This window comes from Pelophylax lessonae (genome assembly GCF_965119305.1).
Source record: "Pelophylax lessonae genome assembly, chromosome: 7".
Lineage (NCBI taxonomy): Eukaryota > Metazoa > Chordata > Amphibia > Anura > Ranidae > Pelophylax > Pelophylax lessonae.
Window position 1 is genome coordinate 292,287,439 of NC_138774.1, and position 24,988 is coordinate 292,312,426.

General features: G+C 46.3%; 1 protein-coding gene across 3 annotated transcripts in view; it reads right to left on the reverse strand.

Annotated features, from left to right (window-relative positions):
- Nucleotides 1–16,628: 16,628 nt before the first annotated feature.
- STRBP (spermatid perinuclear RNA binding protein) overlaps nt 16,629–24,988 on the reverse strand; it is a 250,689-nt gene continuing 242,329 nt past the window's right edge. For all 3 annotated transcript variants that reach the window (XM_082263345.1, XM_082263344.1, XM_082263343.1), the window contains exon 19: nt 16,629–17,123. In XM_082263345.1, the coding sequence (XP_082119471.1) occupies nt 17,047–17,123 (77 nt within the window). In that variant the 3' untranslated portion in view covers nt 16,629–17,046. The remainder of the gene's footprint in view (nt 17,124–24,988) is intronic.

Consider the following 24,988-nt stretch of genomic DNA (forward strand, 5'->3'; position numbering starts at 1 on the left):
TTGTTTTTTTTCTGGAATATTGTACTATAGTTCTGTTTTTTACTTTTGTATAAAATATGTTGCTTGATTCTTTTCAATAAAAGATCAATAGTGCCCCATCATTGGTATCAGTGTAAGGAATAGTGTCCCATCATTGGTATCAGTGGAAGGAATAGTGTCCCATTATTGGTATCAGTGGGAGGAATAGTGCCCCATCATTGGTGTCAGTGTGAGGAATAGTGTCCCATCATTGGTGTCAGTGGAAGGAATAGTGCCCCATCATTGGTTACAGTGGGAGGAATAGTGCCCCATCATTGGTTACAGTGGGAGGAATAGTGTCCCATCATTGGTATCAGTGGGAGGAATAGTGCCCCATCATTGGTATCAGTGGGAGGAATAGTGCCCCATAATTGGTATCAGTGGAAGGAATAGTGCCCCATAATTGGTGTCAGTGGGAGGAATAGTGCCCTATCATTGGTATCAGTGGGGGTAATAGTGCCAATCATTGGTATCAGTGGGAGGAATAGTGTCCCATCATTGGTATCAGTGGGAGGAATAGTGTCCCATCATTGGTATCAGTGGGAAGAATGCCAACATGGCTACAGACGTCTCCTCAGCAACCTCCAACATGGCCACAGATATTCCTGGATATGGATGATTACTTCACAAAGTGTCAGTTCCCATCCCCCCTCCCCTCTTGGGAGGGTCCAATTACTGTCAGTGCTCGCCAGGCTCCTCTGCCCCTTTCCTGAGATTGTCCCATAGCTGTGCTGGCCCAGCTCCTCCATTCCCTCCTCCTCCTGGGAGTGGCTGTAGAATGTATTTTGTATCTCTATGAGATGATTGTTGGATGTATGAAGCCTCCTCACAATGTATTGTGCAATCATTCCACACACTCAATAAAAGGAGAAATCTCTCTCTGGATTCCGGATTGTTACATTGTATACACAGGGAGTGCAGATTGTTACATTGTATACACGGGGAGTGCGGATTGTTACATTGTATACACGGGGAGTGCAGATTGTTACATTGTATACACGGGGAGTGCAGATTGTTACATTGTATACACGGGGGGGGGTGCAGATTGTTACATTGTATACACGGGGAGTGCGGATTGTTACATTGTATACACGGGGAGTGCGGATTGTTACATTGTATACACTGGGAGTGCGGATTGTTACATTGTATACACGGGGAGTGCGGATTGTTACATTGTATACAATGGGAGTGCGGATAGTTACATTGTATACACGGGGGGTGCGGATTGTTACATTGTATACACAGGGAGTGCGGATTGTTACATTGTATACATGGGGGGTGCGCTGATCCTCGCACTTTCTGTGTAAAGGTGAAAAATCAGGATTTTTTGCTAGAAAATGCCTAAGAACCCCCAAAACATTTCTTTTTTAGTAAAGGCCCTATAGAATAAAATGGCGATCATTGCGATTTTTTTTTATGTCACGCAATATTTGCGATGCGTTTTTTTAAACACGTTTTTCTTGGGAAAAATGCAGTTTAATTAATTGAAAAATAAATCACAATATATAACACAATTTTTTATTTATTTTTTTGGGTAAAATATAACAGATGATGAGTAAAAAGATACCTAACATGTCATGCTTTAATATTGCGCACAGTCGTGGAATGGCGACAAACTGCGATACATAAAAACCTCTATAGGGGGCGCTGTAAAAATGTTACCGGTCACCAGTTTGGAGTTACAGAGGAGATCTAGCGCTAGAATTATCGCTCTCTCTAACGTTGGCAGCGATTCCTCACATGTGTGGTGGGAACAGCGTTTACATACGCATGCGCGGCTTAGGAATGCGTTCCCTTCTCTTGGTGAGCACGGGGGAGGGGGGTGCTTTAAATTTATTTAATTTTTTTTTTCTTGTTTATTTTATTTTTAAACCGTCCTTTTCATTTTTTATTTATTTTTTTATTCCTATTATAAGAAATGTAAAGATCCCCTGTAATAGAAATAAGGGTGACGGCTCCTCTTTATGGAGAGATCGGGGGCCAAAAAGACCCCAAATCTCTTCTTTACCTTCAAAAGCAAAATATATATATATATAAAGAAAATTAACTTCCGCCCTTAGATTGTTTGTTTGTTTTTTTTTTTTTTATTTTATTTGTTTTTTCTTTTATTTGGGTTTTTTTTTTTTCCTTGTTTTATTTTCTTCTTTTATTGTTACAAGAAAAGAAAAACAAAAAAAAAAAAATTCAAACAGTAAAAGAAGAAAATCAAACAAGTAAAAGAAAAAAAAAAAAAACTAAATAAAAGAAAAACAAATCAAACAGCTATAAAAAAAATAAAAATCAAACAAGTAAAATAAAAGACAAACAACTATATAAAAGAAAAAAATCCAAAAACAAACAAAATAAAAGAAGAAAATCAAACAAGTAAAAAAAAAAAAAAAAACAAACAACTAAATATATGAAATAAAAATCAAACCGTGAATTTTTTTCCTTTATTTAGTTGCTTGTCTTTTATTTTAGTTGTTTGATTTTCTTCTTTCCTAAATGAAAGAAGAAAATCAAACAAGTAAAAGAAAAAAAAAAACATAAAAAATCAAACAACTAAAAAAAAAAAAAAAAGAAAAGAAAATCAAACAACTAAAATAAAAGACAAGCAACTAAATAAAGGAAAACAAATTCACGGTTTGATTTTTATTTCATATATTTAATTGTTTGTTTTTTTTTTTACTTTTTTGATTTTCTTCTTTTATTTTGTTTGTTTTGGATTTTTTTTATATAGTTGTTTGTCTTCTATTCTTTTATTTTACTTGTTTGATTTTTATTTTTTTTATAGTTGTATGATTTGTTTTTCTTTTATTTAGTTTGTTTTTTTTTTTCTTTTACTTGTTTGATTTTCTTCTTTCATTTAGGAAAGAAGTAAATCAAACAAAAGAGAAAAAAATCAAACTAAAAAAAAAGGAAAATCAGTAAAAGTAAAATAAAAGTCAAACAACTAAATAAAGGAAAAAAAATCCAAAACAAACAAAATAAAAGAAGAAAATCAAAAAAGTAGAAGAACAAAAAACAAAAAAAAATCTACTTTTTTTTTATTTTCTTCTTTTATTTGGTTTGTTTTGGATTTTTTTTCCTTTATTTAGTTGTTTGTCTTTTTTTTTTTTTTACTTGTTTGAATTTCCTTTTTTTTAGTTTGATTTTTTTTTCTTTTATTTGTTTTATTTTCTTCTTCCCTAAATGAAAGAAGAAAATCAAACAAGTAAAAGAAAAAAAAAACATAAAAAATCAAACAACTAAAAAAAAAAAAACAAGCAACTAAATAAAGGAAAAAAAAAATCACGGTTTGATTTTTATTTCATACATTTAGTTGTTTGTTTGTATTTTTTTTTTTTTACTTGTTTGATTTTCTTCTTTTATTTAGCTGTTTTTTTTTTTATAGTGTTTTTTTTTTTCTTTTAGTTAGATTTCCTTCTTTTATTTAGTATTTATTAAAAAAAATAAAATAAAATAAAATGTGAATTTTGTCTACTCCTGAAATAAAAGAACCAGCCCCTTAATGAAGGAAGCCATGTGTGTACTGGGTGCTGTGCAGTACTTGAGCCCCCTATTGGTGGAACAGGGTAATGGGAAATACTCCACCACAATTGCACACCAGCAGGGGGCACTGTGTGTTGTTCTTCTTTTATCTAGTTTGATTTCTTTTACCTGTTGGATTTCCTTTTTATATTTAGTTTGTTTATTTGTTTTTTTCTTTTACTTTGATTTTTTTTTCATTTATTTATTTATTATTTTTTTTTAAATTTTTTTTAATGGTGTTCATTTTATCTACTCCTGAAATATCAGAACCAGCACATCAGTGTTTGAGCATGGGTGGTAGCTCAGAGGATAAGAGCTCTGACTGGTCTGCTGGAGACCTGGGTTCAAATCCCTCTGAGGGAAGCCATGTGTGTCCTGGTGCTGTGCAGTACTTGAACCTCCTGTTGGTGGTGGATGCCTTGTCCCACCAACAGGAGGCTCATGTGCTGTACAGCACCAGGGTGGGGGGTATATATATATAGATAGGGGTGAGGCCAATAAAAACCTAAGTCCCTACTTTTTGAATGGGCTGCCCCGGTAAGACAGCCCATTCTATTTATATATGTTGCAGTGATGTCACAGACCATGGACCGAAGAGGGAGGGTGTCCACGACCTAATGTGATGCCCACACATGTTACAGGCCTGTGGGGGCCTGGGACTGGAGCAGACTGATGGGTTGTCCATGGCCTCCAAGCTTTCACTCAGGGATTTGAGCTCGGGGGTCTTCTGTGCTTCCAGGAATTTGCCCTTGGAGGTCTCCAGCACTTTCATTGATGCACGGGGGGTCTACAGTGCTTCGGTGCACACGAACAACAGCACTCTTGTGGAATTGCTCTTGGGGGTCTGCAGTGCTTTCAAGGATTTGAACTCAGGTCTACGGCGCCCGGGGTCAACACTCTTATCCTCTGAGCTACTCACCTCTGCTCAGAAACTCATGTGTTCGTTCTCCTATTTCAGGAGTTAAAGTCAGCACAAATTCAAAAAGGTGAACCGAGATTCGAACCGGCAACTCTAGAACCTCTGCTGGCTTAGGGGACCGGTTCTTACAGCCGCAGCCAACCAGCCGGGGTTACAAAATCAGGGCCTAGTACCTGTAATGTGATCACAGCCTTCATGGATGGCCTCAGGTTCGAACCGGCAACACCTAAAATATCTTCAGCACTGCTGGCCGTCTGCTAATCCCTGAGCCACAGGATAGTACCGGTGTATAGATTCGGCAGCCAGGCCCTTCAACATCCAGACTTACTAACCCAAGACTGCCCCGCCCCCTTTACTCTGATACCCCTAACTAAAATCTAGTGGAACCAATTGTCTTCAGAAGTCACCTAATTAGTAAATAGAGTCCACCTCTGTGTAATGTAATCTCAGTATAAATACAGCTGTTCTATGAAGCCCACAGAGGTCTGTTAAAGAACCTTAGTGATTAAACAACATCATGAAGGCCAAGGAACACACCAGACAGGTCAGGGATAAAGTTGTAGAGAAGTATAAAGCAGGGTTAGGTTATAAAAATTGTCCCAAGCTTTGAACATCTCACGGAGCGCTGTTCAATCCATTCTCCGAAAATGGAAAGAGTACGGCACAACTGCAAACCAACCAAGACATGGCCGTCCACCTAAAGTGACCGGCCAGGATGTCACCGACCATGGACTGAGGAGGCGGGGGGTCCACACATGTTACAGGCCTGTGGGGGCCTGGGACTGGAGCAGACTAGTGGGTTGTCCATGACCTCCAAGCTTTCACTCAGGGATTTGAGCTCGGGGGTCTACTGTGCTTCCAGGAATTTGCCCTTGGAGGTCTCCAACAATTTCTTTGATGCTTCCTCAGGAGGTCTACAGTGCTTCAGTGCACAGGAACAGCAAAGCTCTCATGGAATTGCCCTTGGGGGTCTGCAGTGCTTTCAGGGATTTGATCTATGGGTCTATGGTGTCCGGGGTCAACACTCATCCTCTGAGCTACTCACCTCCGCTCAGGAACTCATGGGTGCATTCTCCTATTTCAGGAGTTAAAGTCATCGCAAATTCAAAAAGCTGAACTGAGATTTGAACCGGCAACTCTAGAATCTCTGCTGGCTTAGGGGGCGGTTCTTAAACCCCTCAGCCAAACAGCCATGGAAGGAAATAAGGAAATAAGGAAATAAGGAGATAATAATTAGATAATTTTAAAATCAAGGCCTAGTACCAGGAACACGACCACAGCCTTCAATAGATGCCCTCAGGTTTGAACCTGCGACCCCCCAAAGCCTCATCTGCACTGCTGGCTGCTAAACCCCCGAGCCACAGCAAAGCTCCCATGCAAGACTTGACAGCCAGCCCCATGGACATCCAAACTAACTAACCCAAGACTCCCCCACCCCCTTTACTCTGATACCCCTAACTAAAATCTAGTGGAACCGATTGTCTTCAGAAGTCACCAAATTAGTAAATAGAGTCCCCCTGTGTGTCATTTATTTTCAGCATAAATACAGCTGTTCTGTGAAGCCCTCAGAGGTTTGTTAGAGAACCTTAGTGAAGAAGTTGATCCAGGGAATATCCAATTGACTCTCGGGGGATCAGGAAGATTTTTTTTTCTCCTGTTGTAGCAAACTGGATCATGCTTTGCTGTTTTTTTTTTTTGCCTTCCTCTGGATCAACTGCGGGTATAGGATTGTGTATATGAGATTGTATGGTTGGGTTTTTTTACTGTTTTTTTATCTTTTTTATTGGTTGAGCCAAATAGACTTGTGTCTTCCGTCAACATGACCAACTCTGTAACTATGTAACAAACAGCATCATGAAGGCCAAGGAACACACCAGACAGGTCAGGGATAAAGTTGTGGGGAAGTATAAAGCAGGGTTAGGTTATAAAAAAAAATCTCCCAAGCTTTTAACATCTCTCGGAGCGCTGTTCAATCAATCATCCGAAAATGGAGATCTGCAAACCTACCAAGACATGGCTGCCCACCTAAACTGACAAGCCAGGATGTCACAGACCATGGACTGAAGAGGCAGGTTGTCCACAACCTAATGTGATGCCCACACATGTTACAGGCCAGGGACCAGTGCAGACTGGGGGGTTGTCCATGGCCTCCAAGCTTTCACTTGAGGATTTGAGCTCAGGAGTCTACGGTGCTTCCAGAAATATTTCCTTGGGGTCTTCAGTGCTTTCATTGAACTCTCCTCACGGGGTCTGCAGAGGTTTGGTGCACACAGTCAACAGAGCTCTCCCAGTATTGCCCTTGGGGGTCTGCAGTGCTTTCAAGGATTTGAACTTGAGTCTGTGGGACCCGGGGTCAACACTCTCATCCTCTGAGCTACTCACCTCTGCTCACAAAACAATGGGTCTGTTCTCCTATTTTAGGAGTTAAAGTAATCGCAATGTCAAAAAGCTGAAACTAGATGTGAACCAGCAACTTTAACATCTCTGCTGCCTCAGAGGGTAGTGAATCCTAAACACCTCAGCCAACCAGCCCTGAAGACAGAAGCATACAAAATAAATGCCTAGTACCTGGAATGTGACCACAACCTTCAATAGATGCTCTCAAGTTTGAACTGCTAAACTCCCAAGCCACAGGAAAGCTCCAATGAAAGGGCTTGGCAGGCAGCCCCATCAACATCCAAACTTATTAACTCAAGACCGCCACCAGCCCCATCAACATCCAAACTTATTAACCCAAGACCACCACCAGCCCCATCAACATCCAGACTTATTAACCCAAGACCACCAGCCCCATCAACATCCAGACTTATTAACCCAAGACCACCACCAGCCCCATCAACATCCAAACTTATTAACCCAAGACCGCCACCAGCCCCATCAACATCCAGACTTACTAACCCAAGACCACCACCACCAGCCCCATCAACATCCAGACTTATTAACCCAAGACCACCACCAGCCCCATCAACATCCAGACTTATTAACCCAAGACCACCAGCCCCATCAACATCCAGACTTATTACCCAAGACCACCACCAGCCCCATCAACATCCAAGACCACCACCAGCCCCATCAACATCCAGACTTATTAACCCAAGACCACCACCAGCCCCATCAACATCCAAACTTATTAACTCAAGACCACCACCAGCCCCATCAACATCCAGACTTATTAACCAAACACCACCAACAGCCCCGTCAACATCCAGACTTATTAACCCAAGACCACCACCAGCCCCATCAACATCCAGACTTATTAACCCAAGACCACCACCAGCCCCATCAACATCCAGACTTATTAACCCAAGACCACTACCACCAGCCCCCTCAACATCCAGACTTATTAACCCAAGACCACCACCAGCCCCATCAACATCCAGACTTATTAACCCAAGACCACCACCAGCCCCATCAACATCCAGACTTATTAACCCAAGACCACCACCAGCCCCATCAACATCCAGACTTATTAACCCAAAACCACCACCAGCCCCATCAACATCCAGACTTATTAACCCAAGACCACCACCACTAGCCCCATCAACATCCAGACTTATTAACCCATAACCGCCACCACCAGCCCCATCAACATCCAGACTTATTATCCCAAGACCGCCACCATCAGCCCCATCAACATCCAGACGTATTAACCCAAGAACACCACCACAAGCCACATCAACATCCAGACTTATTATCCCAAGACCACCACCATCAGCCCCATCAACATCCAGACGTATTAACCCAAAACCACCACCACCAGGCCCATCAACATCCAGACGTATTAACCCAAGATCACCACCACAGGCCCCATCAACATCCAGACTTATTATCCCAAGACCACCACCACCAGCCCCATCAACATCCAGACTTATTAACCCAAAACCACCAGCCCCATCAACATCCAGACTTATTGGATCCAGACTCATGTGGCCAGGGACTGTACCCAGGCGATAAGGTGCAACCTGTGCCTGCGCTTTGGCCACCCCTACAGCCGATGTCCAGAAGCCTGGCACAATATGGAGAAGGCGGTAGTAGATGAATTGTTGAGGCTGGACGGGATGGAGGATGAGGCCCCTGGTGTACCATCCTCCCCTGCGGTGACTGACCCCCCAGGTCCTGTTCAGGATCCCTCCCCAGTTTCTTTGGCCAACCCTCCTGTGTCTGTAGGTATTCCTTCTGTGGCTGTCTGTGTCCCCCCAGCCTACTGTACCTGCTCCTCTTGTGTCAGAACCTTCTAAGTCTGTGCCCCCCGCGTCAGTCTTGCCCCATGAGTCTTCCCCTCCTAGGTGTGACTTAAGGGAAGGTCCCCCCCCCACCAGGAGTTGTAGAGGGTACCAAAAAGGGTGCTGCGGCTTCCTCTGTAAAGAAGTCTTCTGTGAAGACTTCAAAGAAGAAGAAAACAAAAGATAACATCTCTGAATCTGACCTACAGTACCTGGAGGAGAGAAGGAAGAGACAGACGGTGAGGATGGAATAGGGACAGGAAGCCCCAGTGTCTGTCCCCAACCGTTCTAGGGCTTCTGCATGGGATATCTCCTCATCTGGGGATTCTTCTGAGCAAAATTCTGATTCAGAAATGGAATTGGAGGAGGCCTCAAGAAAGAGAGAGGCTTCTGGTGATGAGCAGCAGAGGGGAGCTAAGAAGCAATCCACCCAATAACCCAAATGGCAGTTCCCCCACCGTTAAAAGTGGTGACAATAAATGTCGCCAGTATTAAGTCGGTAAGAGCTCGTTCTATAGCCTTCTTTTTGTTCAGCCAATTAAATGCTGAAATTTTATTTTTGCAGGAGACTAGGCTCACCTCCTTGGCAGATATTCATATGGCCAAGAGAGAGTGGAGGTATGGTCCATCTTACTGGTCTCTTGCGGCCGAGCCTTACGGCGGGGTGGCGGTGTTGTTTTTTACTTTTGTATAAAATTTGTTGCTTGATTCTTTTCAATAAAAGATCAATAGTGTCCCATCATTGGTATCGGTGGGGGGAATAGTGTCCCATCATTGGTATCTGTGGGGGGAATAGTCTCCAGTCATTGGTGTCGGTTGGGGGAAATAGTGCCCCGTCATTTGTATTAGTGGGAGGAATAGTGCCCCATAATTGGTATCAGTGGGAGGAATAGTGTCCCATCATTGGTATCAGTGGGAGGAATAGTGCCCCATCATTGGTATCAGTGGGAGGAATAGTGCCTCATCATTGGTGTCAGTGGGAGGAATAGTGCCCCATCATTGGTGTCAGTGGGAGGAATAGTGCCTCATCATTGGTGTCAGTGGGAGGAATAGTGCCCCATCATTGGTGTCAGTGGGAGGAATAGTGTCCCATCATTGGTGTCAGTGGGAGGAATAGTGCCCCATCATTGGTATCAGTGGGGGGGAATAGTGTCCCATCATTGGTGTCAGTGGGAGGAATAGTGTCCCATCATTGGTGTCAGTCGGAGAAATAGTACCCTGGGCCGGATACAGGCAAGCAAAAGGCCACATCTGTTGACCACTGCTGTAGGTGGGAAATCTTTACCCAGCTTAAGTGTTGGCCTTCGTAGTTTTTCGCATTGTGGAAGTAAATGTGATGGGAACCTCACAGAGGAATGTGAGTTTCTATGTAGAGGTTAGTATATGAATAGCCAGAACTCTTTTTAGGGTTTGTCTAGAGTAGAGAAGGGTTAACCCCCCTTCCCAGTTTATTTTATTGCTGTGTCCCTCAGTGGAGAGTTCCCTTCCAATCCTGTCTGAGAGACACAAAAAAAGTGAGAAAAAAAACTCCTCATAGTGAGTGGAATTCTCCTCTTGGACAGTCATCATTGAAACATTTGTCCACATCGGCTTCTGCAGTCCCCACTGCCTTCAAAATTTTGGATTTGCCTTGACTGTCTGTCTTGGTGGCAATGGCCGTCAGCACAAATAGAGGAATAAATCTACCCAGTGGGGACGCGGACAGCAATAAAAACTCTGATTGATGATCTAATCCTTCCCCACACTATCCAAAACTTTTACGTTAGCATAACATTTGTTTGGAGAGGGATGATAAAGCTGAACTCCGGGATCAGTAAATATTGTCTAAATCCATTCATCATGTGTATTTCTTCCAGATCTGTGCAGTAATCCAGTGTGAGACTTCCTGTAATAAAGACCGCCCACTGCTGCTCTCTCTCCTTGTGCAGGGTGACTGGTCTTGTCTCCACCCTCTTGTAGTTTTTTGCAGGCAGTGTGTAGTGGGTGGAGCCTGCTGGGCCCCTTTGACAGCTCTGCACTCTCTTTTGTGTAGGGTGACTGGTCTTGTCTCTGCCCCTCCTGTAGTTTTCTGTGCGTGGAGCTTGCTAGGCCCCTCCCACAGCCCTGCTGTCTCCCCTTGTGCAGGGTGACTGGTTTTGTCTCCGCCTCCCCCTATAGTTTTCTGCATGCAACCTATAGTGGTTGGAGCCTACTGGCTTAATGCCAGTGACATTTCCAATTGTGATCACAGGATCATGAATCTTATTCTCCCAGCTTCCAGTCTTCTATGCCAGTGTGGTAAAGAGTCCTTGTGGGCCTGAAAACACACTCCCAGGCCAATACATTAGCAGGTGGTATCCACCACATATGTAGCAGCACAGGATAAATCCAATCTCCATGCTGCCACATATCTACATATGGGCCTCAGTAAGAGGTTAATGGAGTGTTTAGCTAAGGGGAGGAAGAAGTTGTAGGATGTAAAGAAGTATTTGCAGCTTCAGCCACACTGGAGACACTGTTGGTGCTCCGAAAAAAAAAAAAAGAAAAATTGGGAATGGAGTTTGCTGTTAAAAGCGCCCAACTGTACACCCAGTAGAGCAATTGGAAAACAGACAAGAACAGGACTGTGTGGCTCATAATAGGTGGCAACCCAATAGGCCAGGGTTTCTCAATCAAGGTTCCCAAACTGTTGGCCCCCCATCTGTTGCAGAACTACAGTTCCCATGAGGCATTGCAAGGCTTACAGTTACCAGCATGACTCCCATAGGCAGAGGCATGATGGGACTTGCAGTTCTGCAACAGCTGGAGGGCCACCAGTTTGAGACTCCCTGCTCTAGGGGTTCCTTGAGCAATTTCTGCTTCTCAGATAAGTTCCCACTGACACCATTGATCTTTTTAGCGATCTGTAAGGAGGTAATTCTTCCCAATGACTACAAGTGTAAAGACAAATTTTCCCAATGACTGTCACACTAACGTATCATGACCCACTGACACTAAGGATGTAATTTCTTTACACCCATTGACCACTAAGCCTAAGGCATTTTCTACTCCCACTGACCACAGTCCGGCCCACCTAAAGTTTTAAGGGCAGTAAACTGGTCTTTTGTTTCAAAAGTTTGGAGACCCCTGTTCTTAACCTACAATGTGATTGATCATGTGATTTGTTTTTCCATTTACCTTCTTAGCCTGTGCCCAGATCCTGGAGCAAGAAATCTGGCAAAGGAAAGACCACCCAACCCCTATATTCCTGTTATAAAAGGTCAATGCTGGGATGAGGACACTAGAAATGAGACCGGACTCCCTTTATATCAAGATGCTGCAGAAAAACAAAGGTATGTTTAGACCTATGATGGAGATCTATGCAATGGTTTGCATATCTTCACCTCAAAATACTAAATCCGTTAAGAATGTGAAGCTCAGCACTTGAGATGAGCTTGGGTGTCCTCCAAACGTCTCTTGATTTGAACTTCCATTTTGCGTTATTTTATAGTCCACAGGATCTCTACTTGTATGTCCTGAAATGCATATTCTGTGAAATTGTGGGCCTTTGTTGACTGAGCATGTTAATGTAGTATTTCCTCCCTCCAATCCTTAGCAGCTAAACCTGTAGGCAGCTGCTTAGGAGAGAGAAGCTCCAAACTCATCTCTAATCTGAATTTCCACGTTGCGCTATTTTCTAGTTCGTTCAGCTGCAGGCCATGACATTCCTCACCCTGCAGATTATGTAATCAGAAGAACGGAATTACTGGTGACATCAGTGCTCCTTTATGGACACATGCCGCCTGTTTAGTAAATGACAGTCTAAATATGGGCATGTGTCCATCTAAGAGCATTGACATCACCAGCATCCCTCCCCTTTATCTACGTATGCTGAAGGGGGTGGAAATTGACCCAGGCTGCAGTTTAATTGACTAGAACAGTGGTCTCCAAACTGCGTCTTGGTGGCCCTATACAACCCTTTATTTGCCTTTACCCGGACCTTGGGGCACTTTTCTTCCCACTGACACCAATTTTGGGGCACTATTCCTCTCACTGACACCAATGATGAGGCACTATTCAATGGGACACTATTCCTCCCACTGATACCAATGATGGGACACTATTCCTCCCACTGACACCAATGATGGGGCACTATTCCTCCCACAGAGACCAATGATGGGGCACTATTCCTCCCACTGATACCAATGATGGGGCACTATTCCTCCCACTGATACCAATGATGGGACACTATTCCTCCCACTGATACCAATGATGGGGCACTATTCCTCCCACTGATACCAATGATGGGGCACTATTCCTCCCACTGATACCAATGATGGGACACTATTCCTCCCACTGATACCAATGATGGGACACTATTCCTCCCACTGATACCAATGATGGGACACTATTCCTCCCACTGACACCAATGATGGGGCACTATTCCTCCCACTGATACCAATAATGGGGCACTATTCCTCCCACTGACACCAATGATGGGGCACTATTCCTCCCACTGATACCAATGATGGGACACTATTCCTCCCACTGATACCAATGATGGGGCACTATTCCTTCCACTGATACCAATGATGGGGCACTATTCCTCCCACTGATACCAATGATGGGGCACTATTCCTCCCACTGATACCAATGATGGGACAATATTCCTCCCACTGATACCAATGATGGGACAATATTCCTCCCACTGATGGGACAATATTCCTTCCACTGATACCAATGATGAGGCACTATTCCTTCCACTGACACCAATGATGGGACACTATTCCTCCCACTGACACCAATGATGGGACACTATTCCTCCCACTGACACCAATGATGGGACACTATTCCTCCCACTGACACCAATGATGGGGACACTATTCTTCCCACTGACACCAATGATGGGGCACTATTCCTCCCACTGATACCAATGATGGGGTACTATTCCTTCCACTGATACCAATGATGGGACACTATTCCTCCCACTGATACCAATGATGGTGCACTATTCCTCCCACTGATACCAATCAATGATCCCCTAGCAACAACAGACATCCCCAGCCACAATAGACACCCCTCCAGCAACAAAAATAGTCCCCCCAGCAGCAATTCTATCATCCCAGAAACCACATTAGACCCCAACAAGCAACAATAGAACTCCTCAGCAATAATGGATCCCCCGGCCCACCCTCCAGCAACAATAGATGTCCCCTAGCAACAATAAGACTCCTTACCAACATTAGATCCCCCTACCATCAACAATATATCCCCCAGCAACAACTATATACACTTTTCTTCCCACTGATACCAATGATTGGGCACTATTCCTCCCGCTGACACCAATGATGGGGCACTATTCCTCCCACTGACACCAATGATGGGACACTATTCCTCCCACTGACACCAATGATGGGGCACTATTCCTCCCACTGATACCAATGATGGGGCACTATTCCTCCCACTGACACCAATGATGGGGCACTATTCTTCCCCTAAATACCAAAGATGCATTGTTTACTCCCACTGATGCCAGGACAATTGCTACTCCCAATGACCACAGTCCAACCCCCCTATAGAACAGTAAACAAGCACTTTGATTAGAAGTTTTGGAGACCCATGTAGCAACAAGTGGAAATTCGGATAGAAAGGATTTTGGAGGACACCTGAGCTCATCCCTACTAAGCAAAACACAGCAGCTGGCTAAAGCTTTGGCTGCTGGGGATTGGAAGGAAATCCTGCATTATCACATACAATCAATATGTCCCAAATTTACAGAATATGTATTCCAGAACGGATATTCTTTCCACTGACCATATAAGGGGCATTCTTCTCATTAATCACCAATGTAAAGAACATTCTTCCCACTGACGGCCGACGTAAGGAGTATTCTTCCCCACTGACTATCACATACTAGTGTATCATGAGTTGTAGGTATAGTAATTTTTAACAGGTTCCCTAGAGCCAGAAATTTACTTTAAGGGTTCATCTGTTTTGAAAAGGGGTGTTACAGTGGGTACGGAAAGTATTCAGACCCCCTTAAATTTTTCACTCTTTGTTATATTGCAGCCATTTGCTAAAATGATTTAAGTTCATTCTTCTTCCTCATGAATGTACACATAGCACCCCATACTGACAGAAAAACACAGAATTGTTGACATTGTTGCAGATTTATTAAAAAAGAAAAACTGAAATATCACATGGTCCTAAGTATTCAGACCCTTTGCTGTGACACTCATATATTTAACTCAGGTGCTTTCCATTTCTTCTGATCATCCTTGAGATGGTTCTACACCTTCATTTGAGTCCAGCTGTGTTTGATTATACTGATTGGACTTGATTAGGAAAGCCACACACCTGTCTATATAAGACCTTCCAGATCACAATGCATGTCAGAGCAAATGAGAATCATGAGGTCAAAGGAACTGCCTGAAGAGCTCAGAGACAGAATTGTGGCAAGGCACAGATCTGGCCAAGGTTACAAAAAGATTTCTGCTGCACTTAAGGTTCCTAAGAGCACAGTGGCCTCCATAATCCTCAAATGGAAGACGTTTGGGACGACCAGAACCCTTCCTAGAGCTGGCCGTCCGGCCAAACTGAGCTATCGGGGGAGAAGAGCCTTGGTGAGAGAGGTAAAGAAGAACCCAAAGATCACTGTGGCTGAGCTCCAGAGATGCAGTCAGGAGATGGGAGAAAGTTGTAGAAAGTCAACCATCACTGCAGCTCTCCACCAGTCGGGGCTTTATGGCAGAGTGGCCCGACGGAAGCCTCTCCTCAGTGTAAGACACATGAAAGCCCGCATGGAGTTTGCTAAAAAACACCTGAAGGACTCCAAGATGGTGAGAAATAAGATTCTCTGGTTTGATGAGACCAAAATAGAACTTTTTGGCCTTAATTCTAAGCGGTATTTGTGGAGAAAACCAGGCACTGCTCATCACCTGTCCAATACAGTCCCAAAAGTGAAGCATGGTGGTGGCAGCATCATGCTGTGGGGGTGTTTTTCAGCTGCAGGGACAGGACGACTGGTTGCAATCGAGGGAAAGATGAATGCGGCCAAGTACAGGGATATCCTGGACAAAAAAATTTTCCAGAGTGCTCTGGACCTCAGACTGGGCCGAAGGTTTACCTTCCAACAAGACAATGACCCTAAGCACACAGCTAAAATAACGAAGGAGTGGCTTCACAACAACTCCGTGACTGTTCTTGAATGGCCCAGCCAGAGCCCTGACTTAAACCCAATTGAGCATCTCTGGAGAGACCTAAAAATGGCCGTCCACCAACGTTTACCATCCAACCTGACAGAACTGGAGAGGATCTGCAAGGAGGAATGGCAGAGGATCCCCAAATCCAGGTGTGAAAGACTTGTTGCATCTTTCCCAAAAAGACTCCTGGCTGTATTAGATCAAAAGGGGGCTTCTACTAAATACTGAGCAAAGGGTCTGAATACTTAGGACCATGTGATATTTCAGTTTTTCTTTTTTAATAAATCTGCAACAATGTCAACAATTCTGTGTTTTTCTGTCAGTATGGGGTGCTATGTGTACATTCATGAGGAAGAAGAATCAACTTAAATGATTTTAGCAAATGGCTGCAATATAACAGAGTGAAAAATTTAAGGGGGTCTGAATACTTTCCGTACCCACTGTATATATTCTAAGATAGTCTCTCGCAACCGTCTTACAAGGAACACTTGAAATAATTTTGAGTTCTGAGGGTATTGCTAAAACCAATTCATTGGGGGTCAATGAGAAGAATGCCCTTTATATTGGTAGTACGAAGAATGCCCCCCCCCCCCACCCCCCATTGCAGCATTGGTCAGAATACCACCCTTAAAGACAACCAAAGATCTCTGATGTCATACTGCTGGCTCTACCTGTCAAGTGGTGTTGGTGACCATCAGATGGGAGGTCAATCAGTCACACAGCTCAAGGACCCTTGATTAAAGAACGTTTGTTCTAAGCATTCACGATATCCAGTAGAAATGAGTCAGAAAGCACAAATTATAGGACAAAACATTTTATTCTGTTATTAGTTTTAATATCGTACATCCTTCATAAATGTATTTATCAATTTTACAGTTTTCGTACTTCATTTTAAAAGGTATACTTGTTTCGCCTACATCATTTCCTAGGGCAGAAAGCCGGCTACCTCCGCTGCCAGACCAGACGTCTTCTATACATGGCTGTGTCTTCTGGCAGTAAAAGAGTTTGTTTTTTTTATCTGTAAATGAGGTAACATTTCACAGTACAATTTTCTTCAAGTTTTTCGTTTAAATAACTAAATTTTCTTTTTTCTGTGTTTTTTTTTCTGTTAAAATAAAAAAAGTAGGAAAAAGGGTCTTTACAAAGGAAATCCCACAATCAAAGAAAATAAGTTCCATTTTTCTGACATTCCGAACGGTCCTGCCCGATGCGTTTGTTAAAAAAAGGAGTAATGGGGAACTGGATATGCTGGAAATTTCATAACTGGTAAGAGGACCATCCTTTTAGGGATACCTGAAAAGACAAGAGACTCAGGTAAATATAAATATTTTTATGTACCTTCCATGTAATACAGAACAGATATGTAGTGACAACTTACTCTGTACAGCTGTGGTCTCCAAACTGTGGCTCTTTGTTTGCTTTTATCTGGCCTTGGGGCATACTATTACATCCACAGATACCAACAATGGAGCATAACACCCCCCCCCACTGGGGCACAATTCCTCCCAATGATGGGGCATTATTCCCCCCACTGATGCCAATTAAGGGGACACTATTCCCCCCCACTGACACCAATGATGGGGCACTATTCCTCCCACTGATACCAATGATGGGGCACTATTCCTCCCACTGATACCAATGATGGGACCCTATTCCCCCCACTGGTACCTATGATGGGGCGCTTTTCCCCCCACTGGTACCAATGATGGGACGCTTTTTCCCCCCACTGGTACCAATGATGGGACGCTATTCCCCCCACTGGTACCAATGATGGGACCCTATTCCCCCCACTGGTACCAATGATGGGACTCTATTCCCCCCACTGGTACCAATGATGGGGCACTATTCCTCCCACTGATACCAATGATGGGGCACTATTCCCCCCACTGGTACCAATGATGGGGCACTATTCCCCCCACTGGTACCAATGATGGGGCACTATTCCCCCCACTGGTACCAATGATGGGGCACTATTCCCCCCACTGGTACCAATGATGGGGCACTATTCCCCCCACTGGTACCAATGATGAGACGCTATTCCCCCCACTGGTACCAATGATGGGACCCTTTTCCCCCCACTGGTACCAATGATGGAACGCTTTTCCCCCCACTGGTACCAATGATGGGACTCTATTCCTCCCACTGGTACCAATGATGGGACCCTATTCCTCCCACTGGTACCAATGATGGGGCGCTTTTCCCCCCACTGGTACCAATGATGGGACGCTTTTCCCCCCCACTGGTACCAATGATGGGGCGCTTTTCCCCCCCACTGGTACCAATGATGGGACCCTATTCCCCCCCACTGGTACCAATGATAGGGCGCTATTCCCCCCACTGGTACCAATGATGGGACTCTATTCCTCCCACTGGTACCAATGATGGGACCCTATTCCTCCCACTGGTACCAATGATGGGGCGCTTTTCCCCCCACTGGTACCAATGATGGGACGCTTTTCCCCCCCACTGGTACCAATGATGGGGCGCTTTTCCCCCCCACTGGTACCAATGATGGGACCCTATTCCCCCCCACTGGTACCAATGATAGGGCGCTATTCCCCCCACTGGTACCAATGATGGGGCGCTATTCCTCCCACTGATACCAATGATGGGGCGCTATTCCCCCCACTGGTACCAATGATGGGGCACTATTCCTCCCACTGATACCAATGATGGGGCACTATTCCTCCCACTGATACCAATGATGGGGCGCTATTCCCCCCACTGGTACCAATGATGGGGCACTATTCCTCCCACTGATACCAATGATGGGGCACTATTCCTCCCACTGACACCAATGATGGGACCCTATTCCCCCCACTGGTACCAATGATGGGGCGCTATTCCTCCCACTGATACCAATGATGGGACACTATTCCTCCCACTGATACCAATGATGGGGCGCTATTCCCCCCATTGGTACCAATGATGGGGCACTATTCCCCCCACTGATACCAATGATGGGGCACTATTCCTCCCACTGATACCAATGATGGGGCACTATTCCTCCCACTGACACCAATGATTGGACACTATTCCCCCCACTGATACAAATGATGGGACACTATTCCTCCCACTGATACCAATGATGGGGCACTATTCCTCCCAATATGACACAAACGGGGCATTCCTTTTTTTCCCCCCACTGACGTTGGGACCTTTTCTACTCCCAGTGGCCACAGTCTGGCCGTCTGAACAGTAAACTGGCCCTTTGTTTAGAAAGTTTGGAGACCCTTGCTGTATAGGTCAATACAATAAAAAAATCTACATCTCATTACATTACAAAAGGTCAAAAAGCAATTGTACAGTATAATGGTTATATACCCTTCCTAGAGAGATCTGACTCCTCCTGTGTATGTGCAGGGGCATTATTTACCTTCACCCCTTGCTCTGGTGCCAACATTTTGGATTTCCCCCCTTTCCACCAGAGGGAGGTTTGGAAGATACTGAAGTTCTGGTTTACACAAAACAAAAAGGCTTTTGAAATCTTTTTTTCTCCTCTCACCCTCCAGGACGGCATACTTATGAGAGATGTCATGCTCCTCCTAACCGGAAACGCAATCCAATTCACAGCTGTTAAAAGGCCCCACCCTTCTCCTTGTCCCTCAGTTTGATTGCGTTTCCGCACAGCGAAACATTTTTTTTTCCTCTTACCTGGAAAAACGTAGCGTTTTGATGGTACCCCTGTGAGCCAGGTTCAGGAACGCCGGTGAGGGCTGCACTCTACCTGCTCGCCTTCTAAGGCTTCTCACAGGTCGCCCCTGAAGACACTCGCCATCAGTCACCTGGGTGGTCCCTCTAGGCGGGTGTCCTGCTGGTCCCTCTAGGCGGGTGTCCTCCATCCTCTGATCGGCGTCCGGAAGATTAAAATTTTGAGGGGTCTCTATTGTTTGGTTCAGGTCTGGGTGAGGTCTTGTCCAGATCCTCAGAAAAAGGGAAGAAATTTCCAACCAAACTCAAAAAGCATAGGCCTAGAAAGAATGAGGCCCCCAGGGCGAAAGGGCAAGGAAAGAACCCATTAAAAGATGGGGTCTTGGAAGAGGTAGTTAAAGAAGCAGTTTGCTCTTTCCCTCCTCATCCTTTGGCGCCAAAAACAATAAGTGACGCCAAAATCTTGGTGGGGGGCAGACTTCAACACTTTGTTTCCCAGTGGGAAAGAATTTCAGTTTGCTCATTTATTCACCGAACTATTCAAGAAGGCTTTCGCCTACAATTCGCTTCAAAACCACCAGTTTCCATAACCTTGACTCATCTCCCTATGCAGGTACAAAGAAGAAAGGCCCTGCTGCAGGGAATTCAAACACAAGCAGAGCAGCTAGTGATAGTGCCCGTGCCAAAAGACCAACACTTCCAAGGCTTTTACTCCCACATTATTTGTGGTACCCAAGCCCTCCGGGAAGTTCTGTCTCATAATAAATTTAAAGAGTCTGAACAAATTTCTGGTATACAAGAAATTCTCCATGGAAAACATCTTTTCAGTACACAGGAGTCTCCAAAAAACGGAATTTTTGTAAAATCTTACCTGTAAAATTCCTTTCTCTGAGTCCTCCGACAGTCGCCGCCTCTTCATATTCGTCACATATGGGGTATTAGACTTTGCTCCGAAGGAGTAGCTAGGCAACAGAATATGTTAACAATAAAGCTTTAACATATCCCACCCTCAAGGGGTGGTCCCCTCAGTCAATACCCTCTTACTTCCTGCAACCATATCTCAGTTTTAGTGGAATAGCAGTAGAGTATACAATCAAACCCCAAAAGAGGGGCGGGGGCGGCGACTGTCGGAGGACTCAGAGAAAGGAATTTTACAGGTAAGATTTTACAAAAATTCCGTTTTCTCTTACGTCCTCCGACAGTCGCCGCCTCTTCATATTCGTCACATATGGGGACGTCCCAAAGCAGTGCAAACATGAGGGGTGGGAAACGCATCCGCACCGAAAGGCAACGCAGTCTCCACATCAAAGAAAGGAACCTTACCAAAGGAAGGAAACCAGCTGGGCAACAGCAAAAATAAGTGCTCAACAGGAGCAACAACCCAGGAAAAGACAAAAAAAACCAGGGGATACAAAACTTATCCCAACCGCCAGGAGTCCCCAACAAGGGACCCTAGGGAACAGCCCCACTAAGAACCTTGCGGCCAAAGGAAGCATCCGCCGATGCCTGAACATCTACTTTGTAGAATTTTGTGAAAGTGTGCACGGTCGACCAAGTCGCCGCCTTACACACCTGGGCTACAGAAGCCCCATGACGACAGGCCCAAGACGTACTCAGAGATCTAGTAGAGTGCGCCTTCACAGGCACAGGGGGAACCTTCCCCTGCAAAGCATAGGCCTGTTCAATGGTCTGCCTGATCCATTTGGCGATGGTAGAGGCCGAAGCCGCCATGCCCTTCCGAGGACCCTCTGGAAGAACAAACAAGGAGTCCGTCTTTCGAAAAGACTCAGTCGATTTAAGGTAAACCCTTATCGCCCGAACAACATCCAGAGAGTGCAATCTCACCTCCTTTGGATGTTTAGGCTTCGTGCACAACGAAGGCAAGACAATATCCTCATTAAGATGGAATTCCGAAACTCGTTTCGGCAGAAAAGAAGGATTAGGTCGCAAGACCACCTTATCCAAATGAATAACCAGGTACGGAGACTTGCAGGACAAAGCCGCCAGTTCCGACACTCTGCGAGCCGAAGTGATCGCCACCAAAAAGGCGACCTTTTTGGACAACATAGACAACGAGATCTCCCTGATCTGTTCAAAAGGAGCACGTTGTAACACAGAGAGAACGAGATTCAAGTCCCAAGGGGGCAGAGGATCCCGCCTCGGGGGAACCAGATGCCGCACACCCTGAACAAAGGTGCCAACCAATGGGTTGGAAGCCACGGGACGTTGAAACATAACGGCCAGAGCAGACACCTGACCCTTTATCGTAGCCAGCGCCAAACGCTGATCAACCCCCGTTTGAAGGAAAGACAGCACACGGGACACCGAGTACGTGCGGGGTGAAAACCCCTTGGACTCACACCAGGCAAAATAGGCCTTCCAAGTACGGTAATAAACCTTCCCCGAGGAAGACTTCCTCGCGTTGATTAAAGTATGAACGACCTCCGGAGAGAGACCCCTCTCCTTCAGGACCTCGGTCTCAACAGCCAGGCCGTCAAAGCCAGCGACTGTAAAGCAGGATGGTATATCGGTCCTTGAGACAGTAGATCGTCTCGAAGAGGCAGACGCCACGGGGCGTCGACCGCCAGATTCACGAGGTCTGCGTACCAGGACCGGCGAGGCCAGTCCGGTGCCACAAGAATCACCGTGTTGCGTTCCGAGTGTAACCTGGGAAGGAACCTGGACAGCAACTGAATCGGTGGAAACGCGTACATCAGCCTGTACTGATGCCACGGGGCCACTAACGCGTCCGACGCGTCTGCCCGAGGGTCGCGCGTCCTTGCCACGAACCTCCTCACCTTGTTGTTGAGGCGAGACGCGAACAGGTCCACATCTGGAAGACCCCACTTCGCGCACAACGTCTGGAAGACAGCCGGATGGAGAGACCATTCCCCCTGATCCAGGGTCTGGCGACTCAGATAGTCCGCCTGCCAGTTCTCCATTCCCGGAATGTGAACCGCCGTTATCGCCGGGACATGAGTCTCGGCCCAAGACAGAATGTCGGCCACTTCTCGAGCCGCTCGGGCACTCCTGGTGCCCCCTTGGTGGTTGATGTAGGCCACCGCCGTGGCATTGTCCGTCTGCACCCGAACCGGGCAACCCTGCAGCCGGTCCGTCCAGCAATGAAGACAGAGATTTATCGCACGCAATTCCAGAATGTTGATCGGAAGGGAAGACTCCCCCTCCGACCAAGTCCCCTGAGCGGACAGAACGCCCAGAACTCCACCCCAGCCCGACAGGCTGGCATCCGTGGTGATTACCGTCCACGAGATCGGACGAAACGACTTGCCCCCGGACACCAACGGGGACTGGAGCCACCACAGAAGGTTTTCCCTGGTGCGAAGACTCAACGAGATTTGAAGATCCAGAGATTGAGGTCGCCCGTCCCACCTAGACAGGATCTCCGCTTGGAGACCCCGCGTGTGAAACTGTGCGAAAGGAATCGCCTCGAAGGCCGAGACCATCAATCCCAGACATTTCATACACGTCCGCAGAGACGAGTTCGGAACGTCCCTGAGGGACCTGACTTCCTCCCGGAGAGTCCTGAGTTTGTCTTCCGGCAGGAAGACCTTCGCCTGCACCGAGTCCAGAATCATTCCCAGGTAGGGGAGACGAACCGACGGACTCAGTGTTGACTTTGGAAAATTTATCGTCCAACCAAACTCCTGCAGAGTTTGCATTGTGACAGACAGGTCCTCCTCCAGACCCTGTCTGGTCGCAGACCGAACCAGAATGTCGTCCAGATACCCCAGGACAGAAACGCCCTGGGCCCTCAACAATGCCAGAACCGGTGCAAGCACCTTGGTGAAGACCCGCGGAGCCGAGGCGAGGCCAAAGGGCAACGCCACGAAACTGGTAGTGATCCTCCGCAATGGCAAATCGAAGGTACCTCTGATGACCCTCGAATATGGGGATGTGAAGGTACGCATCCTTCAAATCGATGGAGGCCATGAATTCCCCCGGAACCAGGGCAGCCACCACCGACCGCAGGGATTCCATGCGGAACTTGCGAACCCGCACAGAGCGGTTCAGAGCCTTCAAGTCCAGAATCGGACGAACCTTGCCCTCCTTTCTGGGCACGGTGAACAGATTGGAATAAAACCCCCGAAACCTGTCCCGATGAGGCACCGGAACCACCACTCCCTGAGCCCTCAGGTCCCGCACCGCCAGGTGCAGGTCCCGCAGGCGCTCTGGAGACAGTTGAAGATTTGAGGGAAAAAATCTGCTCTCCGGCCGAGAGAGAAACTCGATCTTGTAACCAGATCGAACGATTTCCAGAACCCATCTGTCCCGCACACGGGCCAACCAGGGCTGAAGAAAAACCGAGCAAGCGTCCCCCCACCCCAAAACTGGGTGAGGGCGCCCCTTCAGGCCGAACTGTTATGGGCTGCAGGTCCGGATTGGCCGGACTTCTGTTTCCCAGACCAGGGCTTCTTCTGAGAGCCTTGACCTTTGAACGGTTTGCCCTTGTAGTGCGGCCGAAAGGCACGAAAGGACCCCTGAGGGGGCCGAAAATTTGCATGCTTCTTCCCAGAAGCCCCCTTAGCCTTGGGGAAATGGGGCAAGAGAGTGCTCTTACCCCCGGTGATCCCCTTAATCAACACATCCAGGGACTCCCCAAAAAGGCGAGACCCATCATAAGGCAGATTGGCTAAGGTCTTACGTGAAGATTGGTCCACCGACCAACATTTTAACCAAACCAGGCGGCGAGACAACACCGCCACGCTGTGCACACGTGCAGCCAACGGAATCAGGTCCAGGTCCGCATCACACAGATACATGACACCCTGGTGGATCTGATCCACCATATCCAGGGTCGCCGGCGAGGCCGAATCGGCCACTAGGACGCGCCTAAGCATCTGCGTCCAACTTGCGATCGCCTGGGCCGCCATGAGAGAAGCAAACAGAGCCTTAAGCATAGAACCCGTAACAGAATAAGTATGACGGGCAAGAGACTCCAGTCTCCTATCCGTGGCATCACGGAAAACAGGGGAACCCTCTGCAGGAATCGCAGTGGCTTTGTTCAAAACCGCAATTGCATGATCCACTGGTGGAGGCACACACCACCGTTCATCAGTGGCAGGCGAGAAAGGATAACGCAGCTTGAATTTACTTGGTACCGCAAAAGGCTTGCGCAGATCGCGCCATTGATCCTTAACAGCGCGCTGAAAATCAGCATTGCAGGGAAAAACCTGCGGCGTCCTGCGTTTTCTCTGCGTCCCATAAGCCGCCAAGGCAGCGGGGGGACACACTTCGTCCTGCAAACGCAGCGTTTGCTTAATGGAAGCAATCAACTCATCCATGATTGCAAGCTCTTCAGGCGAGCCAGGGGGAGAATTATCGACCCCCTCAACTTCAGCCTCCACCTCAGACCCCACTAGATCAAGAGAGGAGCGGGACCCCGATAAGGAGGCCCCTGCCAGAACAGCCCCATCACCTTCACCCTCAGAATCAGAGGAAAGAGCAACTCTGGGCCTTTTAGTAGATTGAGCAGCCACCAGCATTTG